Genomic DNA, 17591 nt, shown 5'->3' on the forward strand with positions numbered 1-17591 from the left:
TACAACAAACTTCGTCTGCTACAAAACATGTCTACCTCAGAGCAAACAAGAGCTTTTCATGCAAGATAAAGCCTTTTGAATCTCTTCTGCATAATTTTTTAAACGAAATCTTGCTTGCAGAGGTGGCTGTGCCAGAGCAGTGAGCATCCCCTGCTGCCTGCCCCGGCGATGCGGCAACTGCAGCGTGGCCAGGGCAGCAGGCACTGGGCGCTGCGATGGAGAAAGGGAGATGGATGCTGTGGGCACAGAAGCCCACGAGCAAAGCTGCTGGTTTTGTGAATATATGCATCTTTTACCCTGTTAGACAAAAATAGGCGATCTCAGGGCCAAATTCCTGGACATCTTCAGAACAACCAACATGACACTTTTATTTAAATGCATCAAATAATCATAAGTTCCCTGATCTTCTCACCAGCGTTACCCAACCCTCCAGATAATGTGACAAGACTTAATTCCAACACGAGCTGTCAAATTACCACCTAGTTTCAAGTAGGGTCACGCACACGCAAAGGAAAGCACGGAGAGAACAGTTTCGCATTTCAAAGCCTTGGAAGACTTTAATTTGTTTTAGCAGAAGGCTGGGGTCATATGTTGCTCTAGCTCATAAAACGTGGGGAATATTTATAATCCTGGGCTGATATTTAATAAAAATCACCCCACGTCGCTGCACATCATGTTCTATAGGTTATTGATTCCTCTGATTGCAGCCCAGGCAACCTTTACTGTCTCAGTAAGTGGAAAAGCAAACGGAAGCAACGCTCCTCTGCCCAGACCCCGGGTGGGTTTTCTGCCCTGTGCTTACTCGAAGAATTTGTTTCATTAGCAGTTTTGGGTTGGCAACAGACCTATAAGGTGCTATAAAGCAGCACACGGTAAGTAGCAATTCTTTGTAATTAGGGAAGACTGGCAAATGTAAACGGGACTGGGAGTTTTTTTAAGCCATTTATTATCACGTGCAAAAGTTGTTAAGGAAGATTTATATTCCGTTGGTTTGTTTCAGATCACAGACCTTTCAAAACGCTGGGTTTTTCCTGCTTGGGTGCACTGCAGACAGCTCGCCTTGCTCACCACTCAAAACGCAGCTGATTTCTTGTCACAGACAGTTGCTGCACAAAGGAATGGATTGTGCTACGAAAAATGATGAATCTTTCCTCAGCGGAGCCTCTCTCCCCGTTCAATAAAACCACAATATTTGAAATTTCTGGTAGCAAGTTAAATTAAGTGTTTCAAATAAGCATTTAATTTAAATTTAATTAGTCCCTAATTAACATATAAAATCAGCCCTTTTTGAGGTTAAACAAGTACGCAAGAGATTCATCACACTGAAATGCAATTACTGGGGATCAAGTGACATGTTCGTGGAAGTGGTATTTTAATTCAAAGCCGTATCTCACAATAATAATAAGGGGCGGTGTGTCTGTGTGAGATCCTGACACATACTCAAACCAGCACCTCAAAGAAACAGCCTGGACACCTCGTACCTTCTGGTTGGTGAGCAAGGGAGAGGGAAAAAAAGAACCCAAACAAAAAAAACCACAAGATTTATTGCAATTTCTCTGAATGACAGAAGTCAGGGCTACATCTGATGGAGGGGCAGAGGCCCAAGAGGGCACGAAGCAGAGCGAGGCCCAGGGCAAATGCCACAGAATGTGGTATTTAGTCACAATAAACTACAGAAAATCCCCAAACTGGCCCCAGGTTCAGGCAGAGAGAGTGTTGGGCTCCTTTTAACCCCTGTGCACATGGCGCTTCTGGAAGCCACAGGATGCAGGGATGGGTTGAACAACAACTCTGCTTCCCCTAAGGGCTGCATCTTATACATCTCTGCAGCAACAGGCACCTTGTCTAAGGAACTACTGGAACTCAGGTTAGGATCTTTTTTAAGTAAGAAAAAATCCAAAATTACTTTGTGCCCATGTTTTACAAATTTAAAGATGTGCCTGCTGGGGAAAAGAATAAAGCAGCCAAGTGACAAACTACACAAAAAGGGACAAATTAACTCTAAAAAATGAGCAGCAGGGATCCAGGCCAAGCAGTATAAATCATGCTTCTCAATGCAAATCTCACCACCACATCTTCATCCACACACAAGACAACTTGCTCCTCTGTGCAGGGGAAGAAAATCACTGACTCAGCCCACAGCTCATGACCAGGGACACGGTGCCAGGTCTGCCTGTACAAATAACACCTGCACACACTCGCCCATCCAGCTGGAGACAAACGGCTGCACATTCACAGAATCACAGGATCCCAGGCTGGTTGGGCTGAAGGGACCTCTGCAGATCCCCCAGTCCAAGCCCTGCTCACGCAGGGTCACAGAGCAGATCACACAGGTGGGTCCAGGCGGGTTTCAATGTCTCAGAGAAGGAGACTCCACACCCGCTCTGGGCAGCCTGGGCCAGGCTCTGGCACCTCCCAGCAAACAAGTTTCTGCTCATGTTCAGATGGAGCCTCCTGTGTTTCAGTCTGTGCCCGCTGCCCCTCACCCTGGCGTTGGGCACCACTGAACAGACTCTGGTCCATCCTCTGACAGCCACCCTGAGATATTGATCCCATTGATCAGATCCCTCTCAGCTTCTCTTCTCCAGCTCAACAGCCCCAGAGCTCTCAGTCTCTCCCCATAAGAAAGAATCTCTAGGTCCCTCAGCATCTTTGTCCCCCACCCAGGCAGCTGGACAGAGAGACAGACAGACAGACAGACAGACAGACAGACAGACAGACAGCTCAGCCCATTTAGCAGCTCAAGGACATTTTGCAGAGACCCCAACACAGGGAAAAAAGCAAAGGGGCACCTGGGAGGGAGGAGGGAGACTGCAGCCATCACACACTAGCAAGACCCAAAACCCTTCAGACCTGCCCCAGAAAGCTGCCGTGACTCCACGACACAGCCCCAGGTGACACAGCATGGGCTGAGCCTGTGCTGTCACCTCTGCGAGTGGATCAGTCCCACAGGGCAACTTTAAACTCTGACACCTTCCTTAAAACATCTGCAGTGTCGGGAGCCCAGCAGAGCACAGACAGGGGCTGTGATGCTCATGGCCGTGAGCGTGTTCGCCCCAGGGCCACCTGGCCAGGAAAAACCCACATGGTGAAGGTTAAAACCTTGGTCTCACTGGTGCTGGTCCTGTAGAGGGAGTAAAGGGATTTCAGGACACTTGGGTCAGACCAAACTCCATAAAGGAAGTTATTTTGGTTTACAGTGACCCACAGCTGTTGTTCAACTCAAAACAAGCAAGGTTGTTTCATTCCTGATTAATAAATACATGTAGAAAATTATCCTCTCTCTTTAGGTCAACTGAAAGTGAAAATACCATTCCAAAATGAGTCACTTTTCAACAATTCCCTCTTTCTCTTCATCTGTGAAAAGACTACACAGCAGAACTGACCTTATCCTGGTCTCAAACTTCATCTTTCACTGATGTGCCAAAATCCTCATCAAAGATATTCTCATGGGCTTCCCCAGGTCAGAGCCTCCCAGGGTCAGCAGCCGTGTCCCCTGGGGCGGTGGGATGTGGCACCCGCTCCGTGGGAGCACACGGGGCTGCATCAGGATGCGGGGGACAGCCCAGGAACCAGCAGCACCTGCACATCCCCATTAGCACTGTCCTCACTGACAACTGGGATGCAATTCCCATCACTGCACTCTGAGGACAGCTTAGATCCCAGCCAAGCAACCCATTCTATTCAGCACGGGCTTAAATTCAAGCGTATTAAAGACACACCTCAAGTCAAGTACGAGCTGTGTGCTGTAGAGAACAGCAGCAGATTTAAGTGTGTGCTTTGCACAGCCCTGAACCAGAGTCGTGGTGTTCAGAATTCAATCCCTCATGTTGGGAAATGCCATTTTCCATAAAACCAGGAGTCTGCGGACCAGTGAGTTTCACAGTGGGATTTAAGAGTCAGTGGGTGCCAGTGCAGTGCCCACAGTGCACACCCAGCTCCAAACCCCGACGGACACCCCAGGAATTTGGTGACCTGCCAGGCAGAAGTCCCACATCTCAGCCATTGTCTTACCTTGCAGCATGGCAGAGGTGGTGTAGTAGTTAAACGGGACCTTCTTCACCACATAGGCGTCTGTATCCAGTGAGCAGAGCTTGTCCCCCACCAGCACAGACTTCCCCGTGCCGGCGTTGCCCACCAGCATCACGGGGCGCCGGCGCTCCAGGAGCCTGTCCATGAAGTACCGCACACGGACCGTCTCGGTGGTGGGCACCAGGCAAGCCTGAGAGGGGCAAAACGAGCAGGTAAGTGTACCCATCTGTGGCACCACCCCACTGCCATGTTCTGAGGAGACATCAAACTGGGAGAGCCAGGAATGAGTGCGGTGACCTGAGTTTCTAGATGGCGCTAGGAAGGGAACAATACACTGCTACCAACCATTCAAGTCAAACCATCTGTACAGACGAAACAATGACAGCGGGATGCTGAGAGCAACATCTGGATCTCCCCGCAAACACACATTTTGCTAAAATGGTAACAATTTTTACAAGTCATCTGCTCACTGTGGCACCTCTAAAAGGAAAGAAAGGCATAGCTGGCAAACGCAATTCACTACCTGCAGCAACTCTCATTTTTCGTCCAAATCATATAAACAACCCTATTTTCAGCCACGCAGAATGACGAGATGGTGTCTCAGGGACTTTGTCACTACGTTGTCCCACATCCTGCTTCTCTCTGCAGGCCAAACGCACCTCCATCCCGCACCCTGGGCACACCAGCCCTGGCTCATAGGTGTCTCTGAGCCTGCGCCTCATGTACCTCACTCAGCTCTGGAAGATGGATGGAGGATGAGTCTTCACAGTCAAAGTACAGTAAAGAAAGATGGGTAATTGAGTTGTACTTCATAAAGAATGTGTCAAGGGTTTTGATTGTGGGGTGACAATACAACCATGGCAGATGTGTTGTTAGCCCCCTCTCCCCCACCTTCAGCCCCTCTCTCTCCCCCATTCCCACTCAGGACAGGTGATTGGGAGGGAAAGAAGGATAGATAGAAGAGAATTGGAAAAATTAAAAATGTTTTACTAATGCTACTAATAAGAATAGAGAAAATAATACAAAATATACAAAACCAATCTTGAAAGCCCCAGCAACTGCAGAGCTGGCACCTGAAGTCCTGGACTGGACTGTGCAGCCAACCGGAGCTGGATTCAGTCTGTCATGAGGCCTCAGTTCGCAGGGACGACCAGCAAGGTCCTCTCCTAATCTCGGCCATAAGCAAAATGGACGAGATCCTCGTGATCTCCCACTTTTATATGAAGTATTCACGTGAATGGGATGTTATACTCTGTTTGTCAGTTTCTTGGTCACCTGTTTCTCATTGCCCCTCTCGCGAGATGCGAATCTGTCCTTATCAATAACCTCACATTCCATTGCTATGTTTACCAAAACATGGATCTGGTTCTCCAGGAAAACGCAGCTGATATGAAGGTTTTACCTGACAGGCAAATTCACTAAAAGAGAAACTTGTTTTTAACAAAACCAGGACGGAATGCCATTCTTATTATGAAGTGCTTGACCTCGAATGAGACTTCAATTGAAATGCCTGCATACAGTCACTAAAATGCATGTGCTCTTCCCAGACAAAACACGTGCAAGGTTCACATACCTGTAAGGGCATTTCTGGATCAAATTCAAACTGAGGAATAAGTTTAGACCAAGGTTCAAACTTCTTCGTTTCTGGATCAATGTAGAAGTCAAAGACTGTGCCCTGAGAGGGAAACTTGATAGTCTTGAATTCTGCCACCCACCACTTGCTGAACTCCACTCTGTAGTCCACAAGCTATAAGACAAAAAGTGGAGAAAATACACTAATCTGGATCAATTAATTAGTAATGGAGAATGTTATCTATCCCAGTCCACCAGAGCGGGATTAGTCCTTAAAATATATTCCACAGCATAAAGTTCTTATCATTTTTCCTGCTATTAAGCCTAATTTTTCATTTTCTTCATTTCTGCTCATCAGTCCTATTTATTCATCTAAATAATTCATCCTCTGTGTTGATCACTCTTGGTATGTCTGAGACTAGATAGATGGATCAATTTGAAAAAGAGAAATACGTGCCTATGACTAAACAGACCACTTGATTGATTCTTGGTGCCTACTTCTTCCAACAGACAAGGACACAACATCCGTCTACATCTGTGCTCATGGTCAGTCACAGCATGCATACCAAAGCCTTTCCTCATCAATCACACCACTCTATTCAGAGTGAGTTGTTGTCTTCTGGCTTCTTTTCAAGCCACAACGTTTCAGACAAGCAGGACTGCAGACACCAGCGTACCAAAGCAGCAGCGAGGGGCTGCCCCTTTGACCCCGCCGTGATTCTGCGCTGCCACATTCCCCTCAAAGCACCCGTTTCCTTGCTTTTCCCCATTGTATCTTTCTACACATGGAGATTTTGGAGCATCTGAATTTTTTCAACTGGGGTGACAGTTTTGCTTTAGATGCTGGGTCAGGACTCACAAAATGTGCTTAGTCCCCTCCTCTGCCCTAGGTCTCCTGTATGACATTGGGCCAGCCATTCTGCCCAAACACCTTCCCATGTGGACAATGGGAACTGGAGAGAGGTGGAGGGGAGGAGGAGAGGAAAATTGCTGTGAGAAAGATGTTTGTGAAATACCGGACGCATCATTTAGCCCGTTTTAACAGCACAGTTTGTTCCTGGGGTGTCTGCGGGTCTCTCCTCCCCATAGCCATACAATGTGGGGTCACCAACACATTGTCCATAGGCTGCTCGGCCTCCATAAGGAAACCTGGGTTTGTTGCTGAACTGAACCAAGTGTCCTCCATAAAGCCTCCTGAGCCACAGTCCCTCAAAAGACCAGTGGATTTGAAAAACACATTAATAGTATCCACGATTTTGCAGACTCGTGCTATTCAGAGAGGCAGAATCCCTGTAATTCTCCGTTCTCCTGTTGTTATAACTCCTCAGCAGCGGCAGCAGAGTCGCCCGCAGTGGAGCGGGACGTGCGTGGCTGCTAAAAGCTTTCCCACAAGGGTGCCCTTACCCCGCACAGCCAGACCGCCTGCAAGCGCGCTGTGCCGCGCTGCCCGCCCTCCCTGACCCCGCGGTTAAATGGAGCCACTCCAGCCCCAGCTCTATTGCCAGAACGGTGTGGAATTCAAACCACTTCCTTAATAAAAACCCCATATGGATTACCGCTAATTTCAGAGCCAGGAAATGGCAAATCTATCATCTGTTTTTATACAGGGGCCCCGCTACCCACCAACAAGCACCGAGTAGTGGGAAGCCTCCCAGACTGTTTCTCCTGACATTTCGGCCGCGAAAGGTCAGCGCGAAGGGCACCTTCGGTGGAAAGCAATAAACAGATTTTATATTGGATCATTTTTCATCAGGCTCCCCATTGCTCGGACTGCTGTGTCCTCGCACTCTCAGCTCTGACATTTACAGAGCATCGCGGGCAGTAACGCACAGCCAGGCTCCCGGCGGAGCCTCCCGGAGGGTCGCTGTGCCTGCAGCTGCTCCTGCAGCCCACCCAGAGCCACTACCGCAGGCAGGAGCCCGGCCTGATGCACCCGAGACTGACTGTGCGGCATGGGGAACACAGCGGCCAGCTGCCACAGCACCGCACACCAGCATACTTGCGCTTGTACTGCTGAAGCAAAGACAAGTAGTGCTTCCCAGGCTTTATTGTGTTTTGTTTTGTTTCTTTAAGTCATCCTAGACTGGCAACACTAAGGCTGAGTATTTCCCAGCTGGCACATGGGAAATGGAGGCTCCACAAGGACCAAGGAAGCTGGTCTCGCACAGGTCATTCAATGGTCACAAGGTGTGATGGCACCAAGTGAGCACCCAGCTGAGCTTGAGCTGTGTTGTTCAGCACTTCCTGAAGCATCTGATCCTTGGCATGGAGCAAATCTGAAGAGACCAGCAGACACTCTAGGTCTGGCGTTAAGGTACATGAAAACACACAAAGAGACCCCTGGGAGCGCTTGAGCAGCCATCAAGAACGGCAGTGCCTCCACCCGAGCTGGGGAGGGGTGTCTGGTGTTACATTCGTGGAGAGACCTCCCGCATAGTCCAGACAACACAGAGTTTGACACAAGCCCAGCGGAGATCAGACGTGGATCTCCAAGCCCTTGACAGCAGTGCAGTGTGGGCAGACCCAGACATCAGGACTGCACACTTTAGATCTGAGGATAAGGCGTCCTCTGACTAGGGGATGCAACCACCCAAGAGCAGGTGTGCCCCTGTGGCCACGAAAGTCAATGGCACCTGGGGTGCCTTAGGAAAAGTATGACCAGCAGGTCAAGGGAGGTTGTTCCTCCGGCTCTGCTCTGCCCTGGTGACAAAACACCGGCTGGTTTGTGTTATGTAGCACGTCTACCTGTGCAGTCAGAAGGCTGAAAGACTGCTCCACTGATACATCCATCTGATAAATCAGTCTTAATTTGATCACATTATGCACATCCACAGGCTTCTATAAGTTAACCTTATGTTTCTCCCCAGTGAAATGCATCTGCATAAGCAAACATCCCTCCACCTTTACCACTGACCCCTCAGCTGTTCTCCGGTGGTGTTACACCCTGGATAACGAGGCCTTTCGTAAAAGGAATTGTTGTGTTTCTAGTTTATTATCACCTATATGAGAGCCCCAGGAAAACAGCATTACTGGTATAGCACTATGTTTCAGAAAGTATGAAGAAATCAAAACAACACAAAACCACACAAACAAACTGTGTGAAAGATGCTGAAGAGGCATCTTCCGTCTTACCTGATCTCGAAACATTGATCCACCAAAGGCCCAGACGGCAGCAAAGACAAAGTAAAGTTCATAAAGCTCCTTGGGACAGTCAGGAGGTGTGTTCTCCTCTGCCAGGAGACATTCAAGGAGGTAGCACAACATCTGAACCATACTCTGTTCAGGAATGGGAATAATCTTCTTAAATCTAAGGGATGGAAATTAGAAAGCAATACGTCCATCACAACCCAGGAAGACTAGAAATGCTCTCTCAGAATACTGGCATTCTGCTTGTCAGCGGTACGTGTCCTATTCCCAGGTACAATAAAGAGAACACCCATTCTCACACTCAGACCCGCTGGCACCGGCACATATACAAGTAATAACAAGAATCAGAAGTTTCAAGCATTTTAAAACTTTGATCTTCTTGAAAGAAGCAGAATGGAAGACTTGCTAAAGGCAATGATTTCCTGCGAGCACGATGAGTTCAAAAGCGGTCAAATAGAGGAGTAATAAAATAAACCCTTTCATCTCGCCATTTTACATTCATTTAAGCTACACTTACAGAATTCCAAACTAATATTGTAGCTGCACTGAAGTCCTCCATAAAGTAATTATAGCTATTTGAAAGGTTGGTTCTACGATTTCTGAATTAAGCAAGCTACCAAAACACTCAGCTCAGGGTTGCCTGCAGCTAATCCCGTGGATTTCACGCTCTGAGACAATGTTCAGCAAACAGAATGGGAAACGTCCGATTGACTTTGCTACCAACAGTCAAAACCAACTTGGTCCCACAGAGAGAAGTTCCCTAGCACAATGTTTAAGTCCTGATTCCAGACCCTTCTGACACATCCCCCTTTTGGCTGACATCTCCCATGCTCACTGATTTTTCTTTTGTTTTTAAAGGAAAGTGCAACTATAGGAAGCAAGTAGAGGATGGGAGATGCTCCCTTAAGTTTTCTGGGACTCTACTTTGGCCAGTCCTCACCACAGTATGAGAAAGAGAATGGTTTCACATGATGATAAGCAAGAACCACATGACTTCCCTGTGGACACTGCTTTAAAGCCAAATCAAGCCAAGAAGCACTAGGACCCTTCCAAATACCCAAGTTCTTAATGAAAAATAACTTGTGGAGTGGGCTCAGGTCTAGCCTGACACATCAGGAGGCTGAAAAGCTTTCTCTTTGGGATCTGCCGGAATTATTTTCCAAGAGATAGAGAGTTGATACAGGAAATACAATAAAAATCAAATCAAAATCAGATGAAAACTAGATCTGACCAACACGATACAGGCAGGAGCGTCACTTTGCCCACCTCGCCCTGCTGGTTCTCTGAGCTTAAGCCAATGATGCTCAGGGCTTCCAGGGGCAAGGAGGATCATGTGCAGCACAACCCAGCGCAGCACAGCTGGGCTGGACAGTGGCAGGTGTCCCCATGCCCTCACCACGGGTGACACAATCACTCATCAGATGGTACCTTGTTCTGAGGGTGTCCAGGCAAATGGGCAGGTACTTATCAAACAAAATGGTCAGGTTGGCTCTTTCGGACTGGATCTCTCGCCTGTCGATCCAGCTGCTCACTGGAGGATTCCAGCCCAGATCCGACGGGTTGATGTACAGGATCCCTTTAGGCCCAGGGTAAGAGAGAACATATAGTAAAGACATAGCAGAAACTGTTCCTTTCTTCCAGCAGAGTTTACCAGGTACTTTCACACAACTAAAACCCTATCAAATATGACGGGACGTCCCATTACCTGCCCCCTTTTCCTGCCCCACTGCAGAGTAGAAACATGAACAGTGAAGAAACTTCACCCTTGAAACCACGGCGCTTTTCATGACCTTGCCCTAAATTCAGAACATTGTCTTGTCTGAGCAGTTTCATTGCTCTGGGCCCCATTTCCCCATGTGTAAAACTAGGGGACACCTCCATTCCCTTCTCCCATACTTCATGCACTTCTTCAGAAGATCAAGAACTCTTTGGGACAGATACTGTCCTTCTCCTCATAAAGGCCATCCAAAGGGCTTTGCACAACAGGAGCACTCAGCAACGCTGAAGCCATGATCACCCACCAACAGTCAGAGTGCTCTGGGTAAATCTCCAGGATGATGACAGCTCCACATGTGCATTTGGGGTCAGGATCCTCAGTTTGTCTGTCAGAAACCTGCCCTGTCCACCCACGGCCGCTGTGATCTCAGGTTGGGTACTTGCAACAGGAGTCAAGTTGGCCAACAGAAGACTGGTTAATGGCACTAGATCCTCCTGGGTTCACGGCAAATCCCAGTGCGGAGCTCAGGCCAGGACTCACCCGCTCGGGACACGGTTGCTGGGGTGGCTGTGCGCAGGTGGCTGATCTCAAACACCAACCGCATCGTTGGGTTCAGAGGGATTCTCTCATTGCTCGCCAGGGTCAGCACCTGCATTGGGCAGACAGACAGACAGAATGACATCTTCCCCAGGAACAGGAACGAAAAGCATTCAGCACTTTGCACTAAAAAGCTTGGTTGCTGCCAGCACAGTTCCTTGAGGGAATGCAGCTGATTTCCAGCAGGTAGTAGAACTGTCTTCCATGACTCAAAGGAACAGCACTCCCTTCGAGCGGCGGAAAAAGGTGTGGAATTATGACCCCACCCTATTTTTGAAGGGCCTGGAGTTACAATCAGGACATCTGTGATTATCCATGAGCCCAGTTCCAGGAAGGGAAATTACAATGAAACCATGATTTGAGCTATTTCCCCTCATGCACCATTTTCTATATGTGATATTGTTTGGTGTATCTGAAGAAACACAACCGCATTATTCTAGGAGGTGTTATTTCAGCATCTGCATTTTTAGGCTGAACCATGCCATGCAGTCAAAGAATATCTCCTTCTTTAACTTATATTCATTACCTTATTATCATCCATCACAGTATTCAGAGACTCAATCCACATTGGATCAATATCTCCATCTAGTACCATCCACTTGGGACCGTCATGCGTGATGTTGGCCAGCTCTCGCATGACTGATGAAAACAGGCCTGGGAGGGTGACAGGAAGATGGTGATGAACACTGAACTTGACACCTGCTCTAACGGTTTTCTCCAGCAACACAGTAAAAATTACTCTAATTAATGCTTTCCTCTCAAACATGCAAAACTCTATGTGCCTATACGTAAATATTACTATATCACAATACGGTTCTAGTTTGCTTTAAAGTGAAAAAAGGGTTATCAGTTATCACTACTGAAAATGATTGCAGACCTACGCACGAGCTTCATTCCCACCGAGAATCATAAGGGATAAGAAAAACGTAGAGTAGCTACTCAAAGGCAAAAGGCGGCATGAATTATACAATGCAGAGAAAACCACCTGAATATGCCTAGGAAATCCTTATAAATATTTTTTTGTGGCTCAAAGTATATCAGGGCAATCAAGATGCATTAAACGCTGGGTCATGGCTTTAGTGAGACTGAGGGGAGAACAAGCACAGAATGACATTGAATGACAGAACAAAATGTTGGTAAAATCAAGGAGAGAGAGGATACAGAGTCTCAAGGGGAGTAAATAATGAATGTTAAGAAGACCACGAAGGCTGGGAATAGAGCAGCAGCACTGCAGAGCAAATGAAAACTCCACAAAACTATTGCTCTCCTCTACATGTGAAAATACCTCGGGAGATGCTGGTCTTCATGAAAAAACATCAGGCAAACATTAAAAAAAAGCCTCTCTTCCAGTGAATTGTGACAAGAACTCTTTTTTTTTCTCTTTTTTTCTCCAGGACAAGCTATTTCTTTGTGATCCAGATCAGGAACAGCTAGTGGCACCATCTGACTGAAGACAAAGCTTGTGCTCAGCAAATGCAGAACGGCTCACCTGGAACAGGTGTGTGATCCCGAGACTGGGTCAACAAAAATAACGCTTCAGCGCCTCTGCCTCCAGCCAGTTCCTTACGTGTTGGACACACGCCTTGGGAACCACTCCGACATTATTAGCATCAGAAACAGTTGCTGTCTCAGGGCATCAGGGCTTCCCTCGGATACACCGCGGCAGCGGGGAGAGGAAAGCGCCTCTGTCCTGACCTTGTGCATCCACAGCACACGGCTCTCTTGGGGTTTAAAAGAAGAGTTTTGTTCTGCAAAGAACACTTTTGGGATTCCCATATGGGACCTTTTACCACCTAACATGTAGGACCTTTTCAACTTCTGATAATGTGACAGGATAAAACTGGGGAGCGGAAAAGCAGGGGCTGATCTGTAAGGGAACAGGTCACCTCTTGCTAGGCTGTGGTGAAGATTGCCTTGCTGGTCTTTGACAACATGAAACAACATTTTCAGGAATGGTTACTGCAGAAAATATCTGCCTTGAAAGCTCAGGGAGGAGTGCCACTATTTCATTTAAACCATCGCAGGCCAGAAACCACTGGACAGTCACCTGTAAAATGTCCCTCCTGCTGTTCGGTGTCACCGCTGCCCTCGATCTGCAGCCACTGCTGCAGCCAGTCTGCACAGTTCAGGCTGTACCCTGCACGTCCCTCTGCCACTTTGATTTAGGCTCCCTAATTACAATTAGAAAGAAATTAACCTGGCATTGGAGCAAAGCAGGGGGTCGGGAAGGGTCCATGGCGGGGCCAGGGGAGGTGGGTGGCAGCTCATCTGCTGCTGTGGATGATTCATGGTAATGTCTTCCCTCACCTCCCCCACACCTCCCAAACCCGCCGCACACGTAAATCGAAGCTGCCTTTATGTATCAGTCACAACCCAACATTTCCACTCCAGATTTTCTGTAATCTTCCAGCAAGTTTGAAATGTTCCTCAGGAGTAAGCAGGATCAACAGCTTGGCAAACGCTGGTGTGCTACAGAGATCGGGCAGCCATACTGAGTGGAAAAACTGACGTTAAGGCTGCTGTGCGTGCTATCAGCAATGAAAACCTGGGGATGGGACATTTTTTGGGGTCCCAGTGCACACCACAGTGCAGGAGGGACATCTCTTCCATCACTGGTCCAGCCAACTCCCAAAAACTGCCTGCCCCACTTAGGAACTGGTAAGTGTTGGTATTAATGGGCATTAAAATTATTCTTAGGGCAATAGGATCAAGTAGGCTTATGCTATATTTCCCATTTGAAGATCAAAGAGCTAAAACATCCTGTGTATCCTTTCAACAACAAACTGTCATGTGGCTGTAGGCAGCAGACAAGCACCTGGGCTCTCAGACCTGCACATGAAGAACCAGTCACCCTGCTGCTGCTCGGGAAATTCATTAAAAATACCCGTCTTTATCTACATATTTCAGACATGAAATGACATTTACCGTCTTTCCATTCTCTTGTTGCTGGGTTAATGATGCCAAAGAGCTCATCATTGGTGACTGCCTTGGGGTTGAGGTCTGTCCAGACAGGACGTCGCTTCATTATCTGGTAAGTCCTGTTCGGGGATCTCATCACCTGAGACTTGCCCGTGCCCGCGTTACCCACCACGAAGACAGAGTGCCGGACCGTCAGCAACTCCTCCAGCTGCACCACCTGAGAAAAACACTCCCAAATTTTAGACAAAGATGCCAAACTGAAGTTCAGGTCTATAAAATAGGTCCCACTGGGCCACCTCTTTAGAAAGACGTGACCCTGAGACACAAGCAGATTTGACAACTGAGTTTGGTCCAGCCACTCTAATCACAATGGGTGAAATCCTCAGCCTGCAGATAAACTTTCAGCGCTGTTTATACTTGACAACCACCACCTGATGAGGCCCTGCTCTCCAGGGGCTACACTTTCATGAGCCTACAAAAGTTGGCCCCTTTGGAAGCCCAGAGACTGATCCAGTGCTGACTTCAGGAGCAGGTGCAACTGCCTCAGACCCAGCACAGCTGACTGCCCTCCAGCGAGATCTGCCTGCAAGGACAATGCTGTGCAGAGCTCTCTTTGTAGAAGCAAAGCTGTTTGAGAAAACCCAAATGATTTGATGGCGATGTGGGTGTAGCAGAAGATCTCTTGGTCTTACTTTGAGCACAAAGTTGTCCTCAGCCTGCAGCCGGAGGTCCAGCACAGCCTGCCTCACAAACGACTCAAAATTCAGGTCACGCTTCCGAGGCACATCCAGTGCAGGGAATAGATCCCCAATCAGCCCCATAAACACCGGCACATCATCCGTCACAATCTTGGGGATGTTGAAGTCACGAAGAGAGCGCATCAGAACCTGGTCTTCGGGTCGCTCTGGGTCATCTCGCTTGAGGGAGCCAGCAACAACTAGCACTGACTTAATGGCACGCAAGCCCCAGTCGTAGTGATCCTACACCAGAGGAAGAAAAAAAAAGAGGCATGAGTTTATGCTTAGACAGTACCATGTAGGGTGAAGAACCACCATTCCCAAACTGCCAGACTAGTAAGCAATGAAAATACATCTAAATCTGTTATTTGCATTGTGGCCAGAGACCTTCTCCAGCCTGAGTGACCTGGTTTCCATCTCAGTAGGTGAGATTCCCGTCAGGGACAGTATTAAAGAGTCAAATAATTCAGCTGTTCAGACCATCACATGGGCTCACAGTTGGCAGTAAGACAGCAGCAGGATTTGCACTCCAGAGACCAAAGCAATTTGTTTCACCTAAATCATAAAGCACCTATAGCAAGGCCAGCCAGCCCCCTGCATCTGCAGGAGCCACCAAGGTGAAAGGCTTGTGAGTCCATTATGAGGCCCCAAAGACCCAAGTTTCTCCACCCTGCCCATCACAAGATGACAAGCCTGTTTGGTCTCAGAGGAGGTCCAGGAATAAGGGGTCAGTAAAGACATTGCTGAAAAAGTACCACAAAACGGCATGAGAAGAACTCTCAAGCCAACAAACAACTGTTCATATTTCTGTCCTGTTAACACCCTCCAGAGCACAGCTCGACAGCTGACTGCTCTGTGTGGGAGGCCATGGCTTCCACCAGGCCCCTCAAGGCACAGCACCAAGTTTCTGCGACAGAGCATATCCCACCCAGCCTCATGCTGGCACAGCCAAGATCAGGTTTGTATCATCAGGAATCCTGATTCAGGTCTCCTCTGGACCCAGCTTCGATCTACACAAATAATGACAAGGAAAAATCTGATTTGCTTTGCACTGACAGTAACTCTAACAAGACCTGGAACCAGCCTAAGGCTGAACTCAGAGAGGGACACCATAAACCCTTTGCAGGCAGGAGAATCAATAGGAAGAGACTGGAAAGCAAAAGGTCACTGAATACTACCCCAAACATGGTGTCATTTAAACTCACTGAAAGGTCTCCCATTAATGCAGCTGGTCAAATGCTTTTGTCCCTGCAGATGCTCCAGTAAAGCAGTCTGAAAATTTTATTGCTCCGATGATCACCAACCCTCTCCTCCCCCAGCAGCCAGTGCAAATGCAGCCATTAAATAAAAGCTGTGAAACGTTAGCCATGGAGCTGAGCAGCACAGTGCCATGTTTCTGCTGATTTTGGAGATTCATCATACCACTCAGCCACAGAATCAGGCTCACCTGCTTGGACAGGAGCTCTTTGCAGAGTTGGTAGAGAGTAATGAACTTCCTGGCTAACACCCGGGCCTCGATGAATCCCTCAGCCACCAACATAATTTCACAGATCAGCTCAAAGTCTGGCACAACCATCGCACACGGCCTAAAATGACAGGTGAGGAGGCATTGCAGAACAAGTATTTCTTGACTACAGGTCTTACAGGCAGCGCATTTGCAGCTTCATCTTCTAGGCCTTCTTTTATGAGCCAGGTCACCCTCTGCCTTCCCCACGACAAGGGACAGAGCTCCTTTGCCCTGCCTGTGCATGCCCAGACCCAGGCCTGTTGTGCAAGGCTTAAACTACCTGCGAATGCCCTATGCAAGTGAATTCCCCAAGGACATGAGGTCGAGCCTGGATGTTCCAAAAGACAGTTTCTGCCAGGTCACAAACCCTGACCTGGACTCACCTGAAGAGAGCTTTTAAATTCTCAGGTAGCTCTGTTCGCCCTGCGTAACCAGGGTTCATGGTGATGAAAATGCCTACTGATGGTACTAAGTTGATGTCTTCTCCAAGAAAATGGAAGGATTTCTTCTTCTCCCGTATTGCATCCTGCACGCTCTTCACCTAGAAATCAAGACAGTACTATAGTATCAGCGTTCACTTATGAAAAACACATCAGACAACGGTGCTTCCTTCGTTACTCTTGGCCTCGTGACAAATGGGGCTAATCACTGTTTTATTTTTTACCGGCAGCATAAAGCTTTATACACTGTTTGGAGTACATCAGCATGGCAATATCAATTTCCCATCTCAGTCAAACTCTGGCAAAGCAGAAAAAAGAGCTGAAGAGAGTGGAAAGTCAAAATGCAAAGGAGTTGCAAGACTTCACACCTTTGCTCCATGAGACAATGATGAACGTGGGTCAGGAAGAGCAACTCAGGAGCGGGAAATGTCCCCAGCACTGCCTGCATTCACCTTGGCTTTTGACATCACCTGTGGGACACTGCTCAGCACATCTCACAGCAAAAACACCACCAAAGGCTCCACCATCTCTGAACCAGCCAGCCCAGCAGAGGTCTGATGTGTGAGAGAGACACAGGGCAGTACAGGTATCCACAACATGGCCAACACCCAAACGCACTCCCCAAAGTCTATCACAATATGGGCCCATTATTCCCTTTACCCATCTCACCTCTCCCCACACAGCGTTGCTCTTCAGGACATCCCAAAACCCTCCTGTGCCTGCTCCGTTCCCTGACCAGGCCCAGAGAAGGGGTAGCACCTCCCAATAAGCTTGGCCTCAGCTCAGTTGTAAACTGACCACTTGATATCACTTTTAAAGATTTTGGGACATCAGATGTTTGATTTAAAACCAAAACCAGAAGGCAGAAGCTGTAAAACCTCTCCTAACACCTTCACTCACTAATATTATATTGCTTTTATATT

General features: G+C 47.9%; 1 protein-coding gene across 8 annotated transcripts in view; it reads right to left on the reverse strand.

Moving 5' to 3' along the window:
* Nucleotides 1-17591, reverse strand: part of LOC139825728 (dynein axonemal heavy chain 9-like) — a 36548-nt gene that overhangs the window by 13056 nt on the left and 5901 nt on the right. For all 8 annotated transcript variants that reach the window (XM_071799806.1, XM_071799803.1, XM_071799805.1 and 5 more), the window contains 10 exons: nucleotides 16612-16769; nucleotides 16169-16307; nucleotides 14677-14964; nucleotides 13991-14201; nucleotides 11592-11719; nucleotides 11009-11117; nucleotides 10180-10327; nucleotides 8737-8911; nucleotides 5606-5779; nucleotides 4015-4222 (listed from right to left, as the gene is read on the reverse strand). In XM_071799806.1, coding sequence (XP_071655907.1) covers nucleotides 4015-4222; nucleotides 5606-5779; nucleotides 8737-8911; nucleotides 10180-10327; nucleotides 11009-11117; nucleotides 11592-11719; nucleotides 13991-14201; nucleotides 14677-14964; nucleotides 16169-16307; nucleotides 16612-16769 — 1738 coding nt within the window. The remainder of the gene's footprint in view (nucleotides 1-4014; nucleotides 4223-5605; nucleotides 5780-8736; nucleotides 8912-10179; nucleotides 10328-11008; nucleotides 11118-11591; nucleotides 11720-13990; nucleotides 14202-14676; nucleotides 14965-16168; nucleotides 16308-16611; nucleotides 16770-17591) is intronic.

The sequence above is a fragment of the Patagioenas fasciata genome, chromosome 28 (assembly GCF_037038585.1).
Source record: "Patagioenas fasciata isolate bPatFas1 chromosome 28, bPatFas1.hap1, whole genome shotgun sequence".
NCBI classification, from domain to species: Eukaryota; Metazoa; Chordata; class Aves; order Columbiformes; family Columbidae; genus Patagioenas; species Patagioenas fasciata.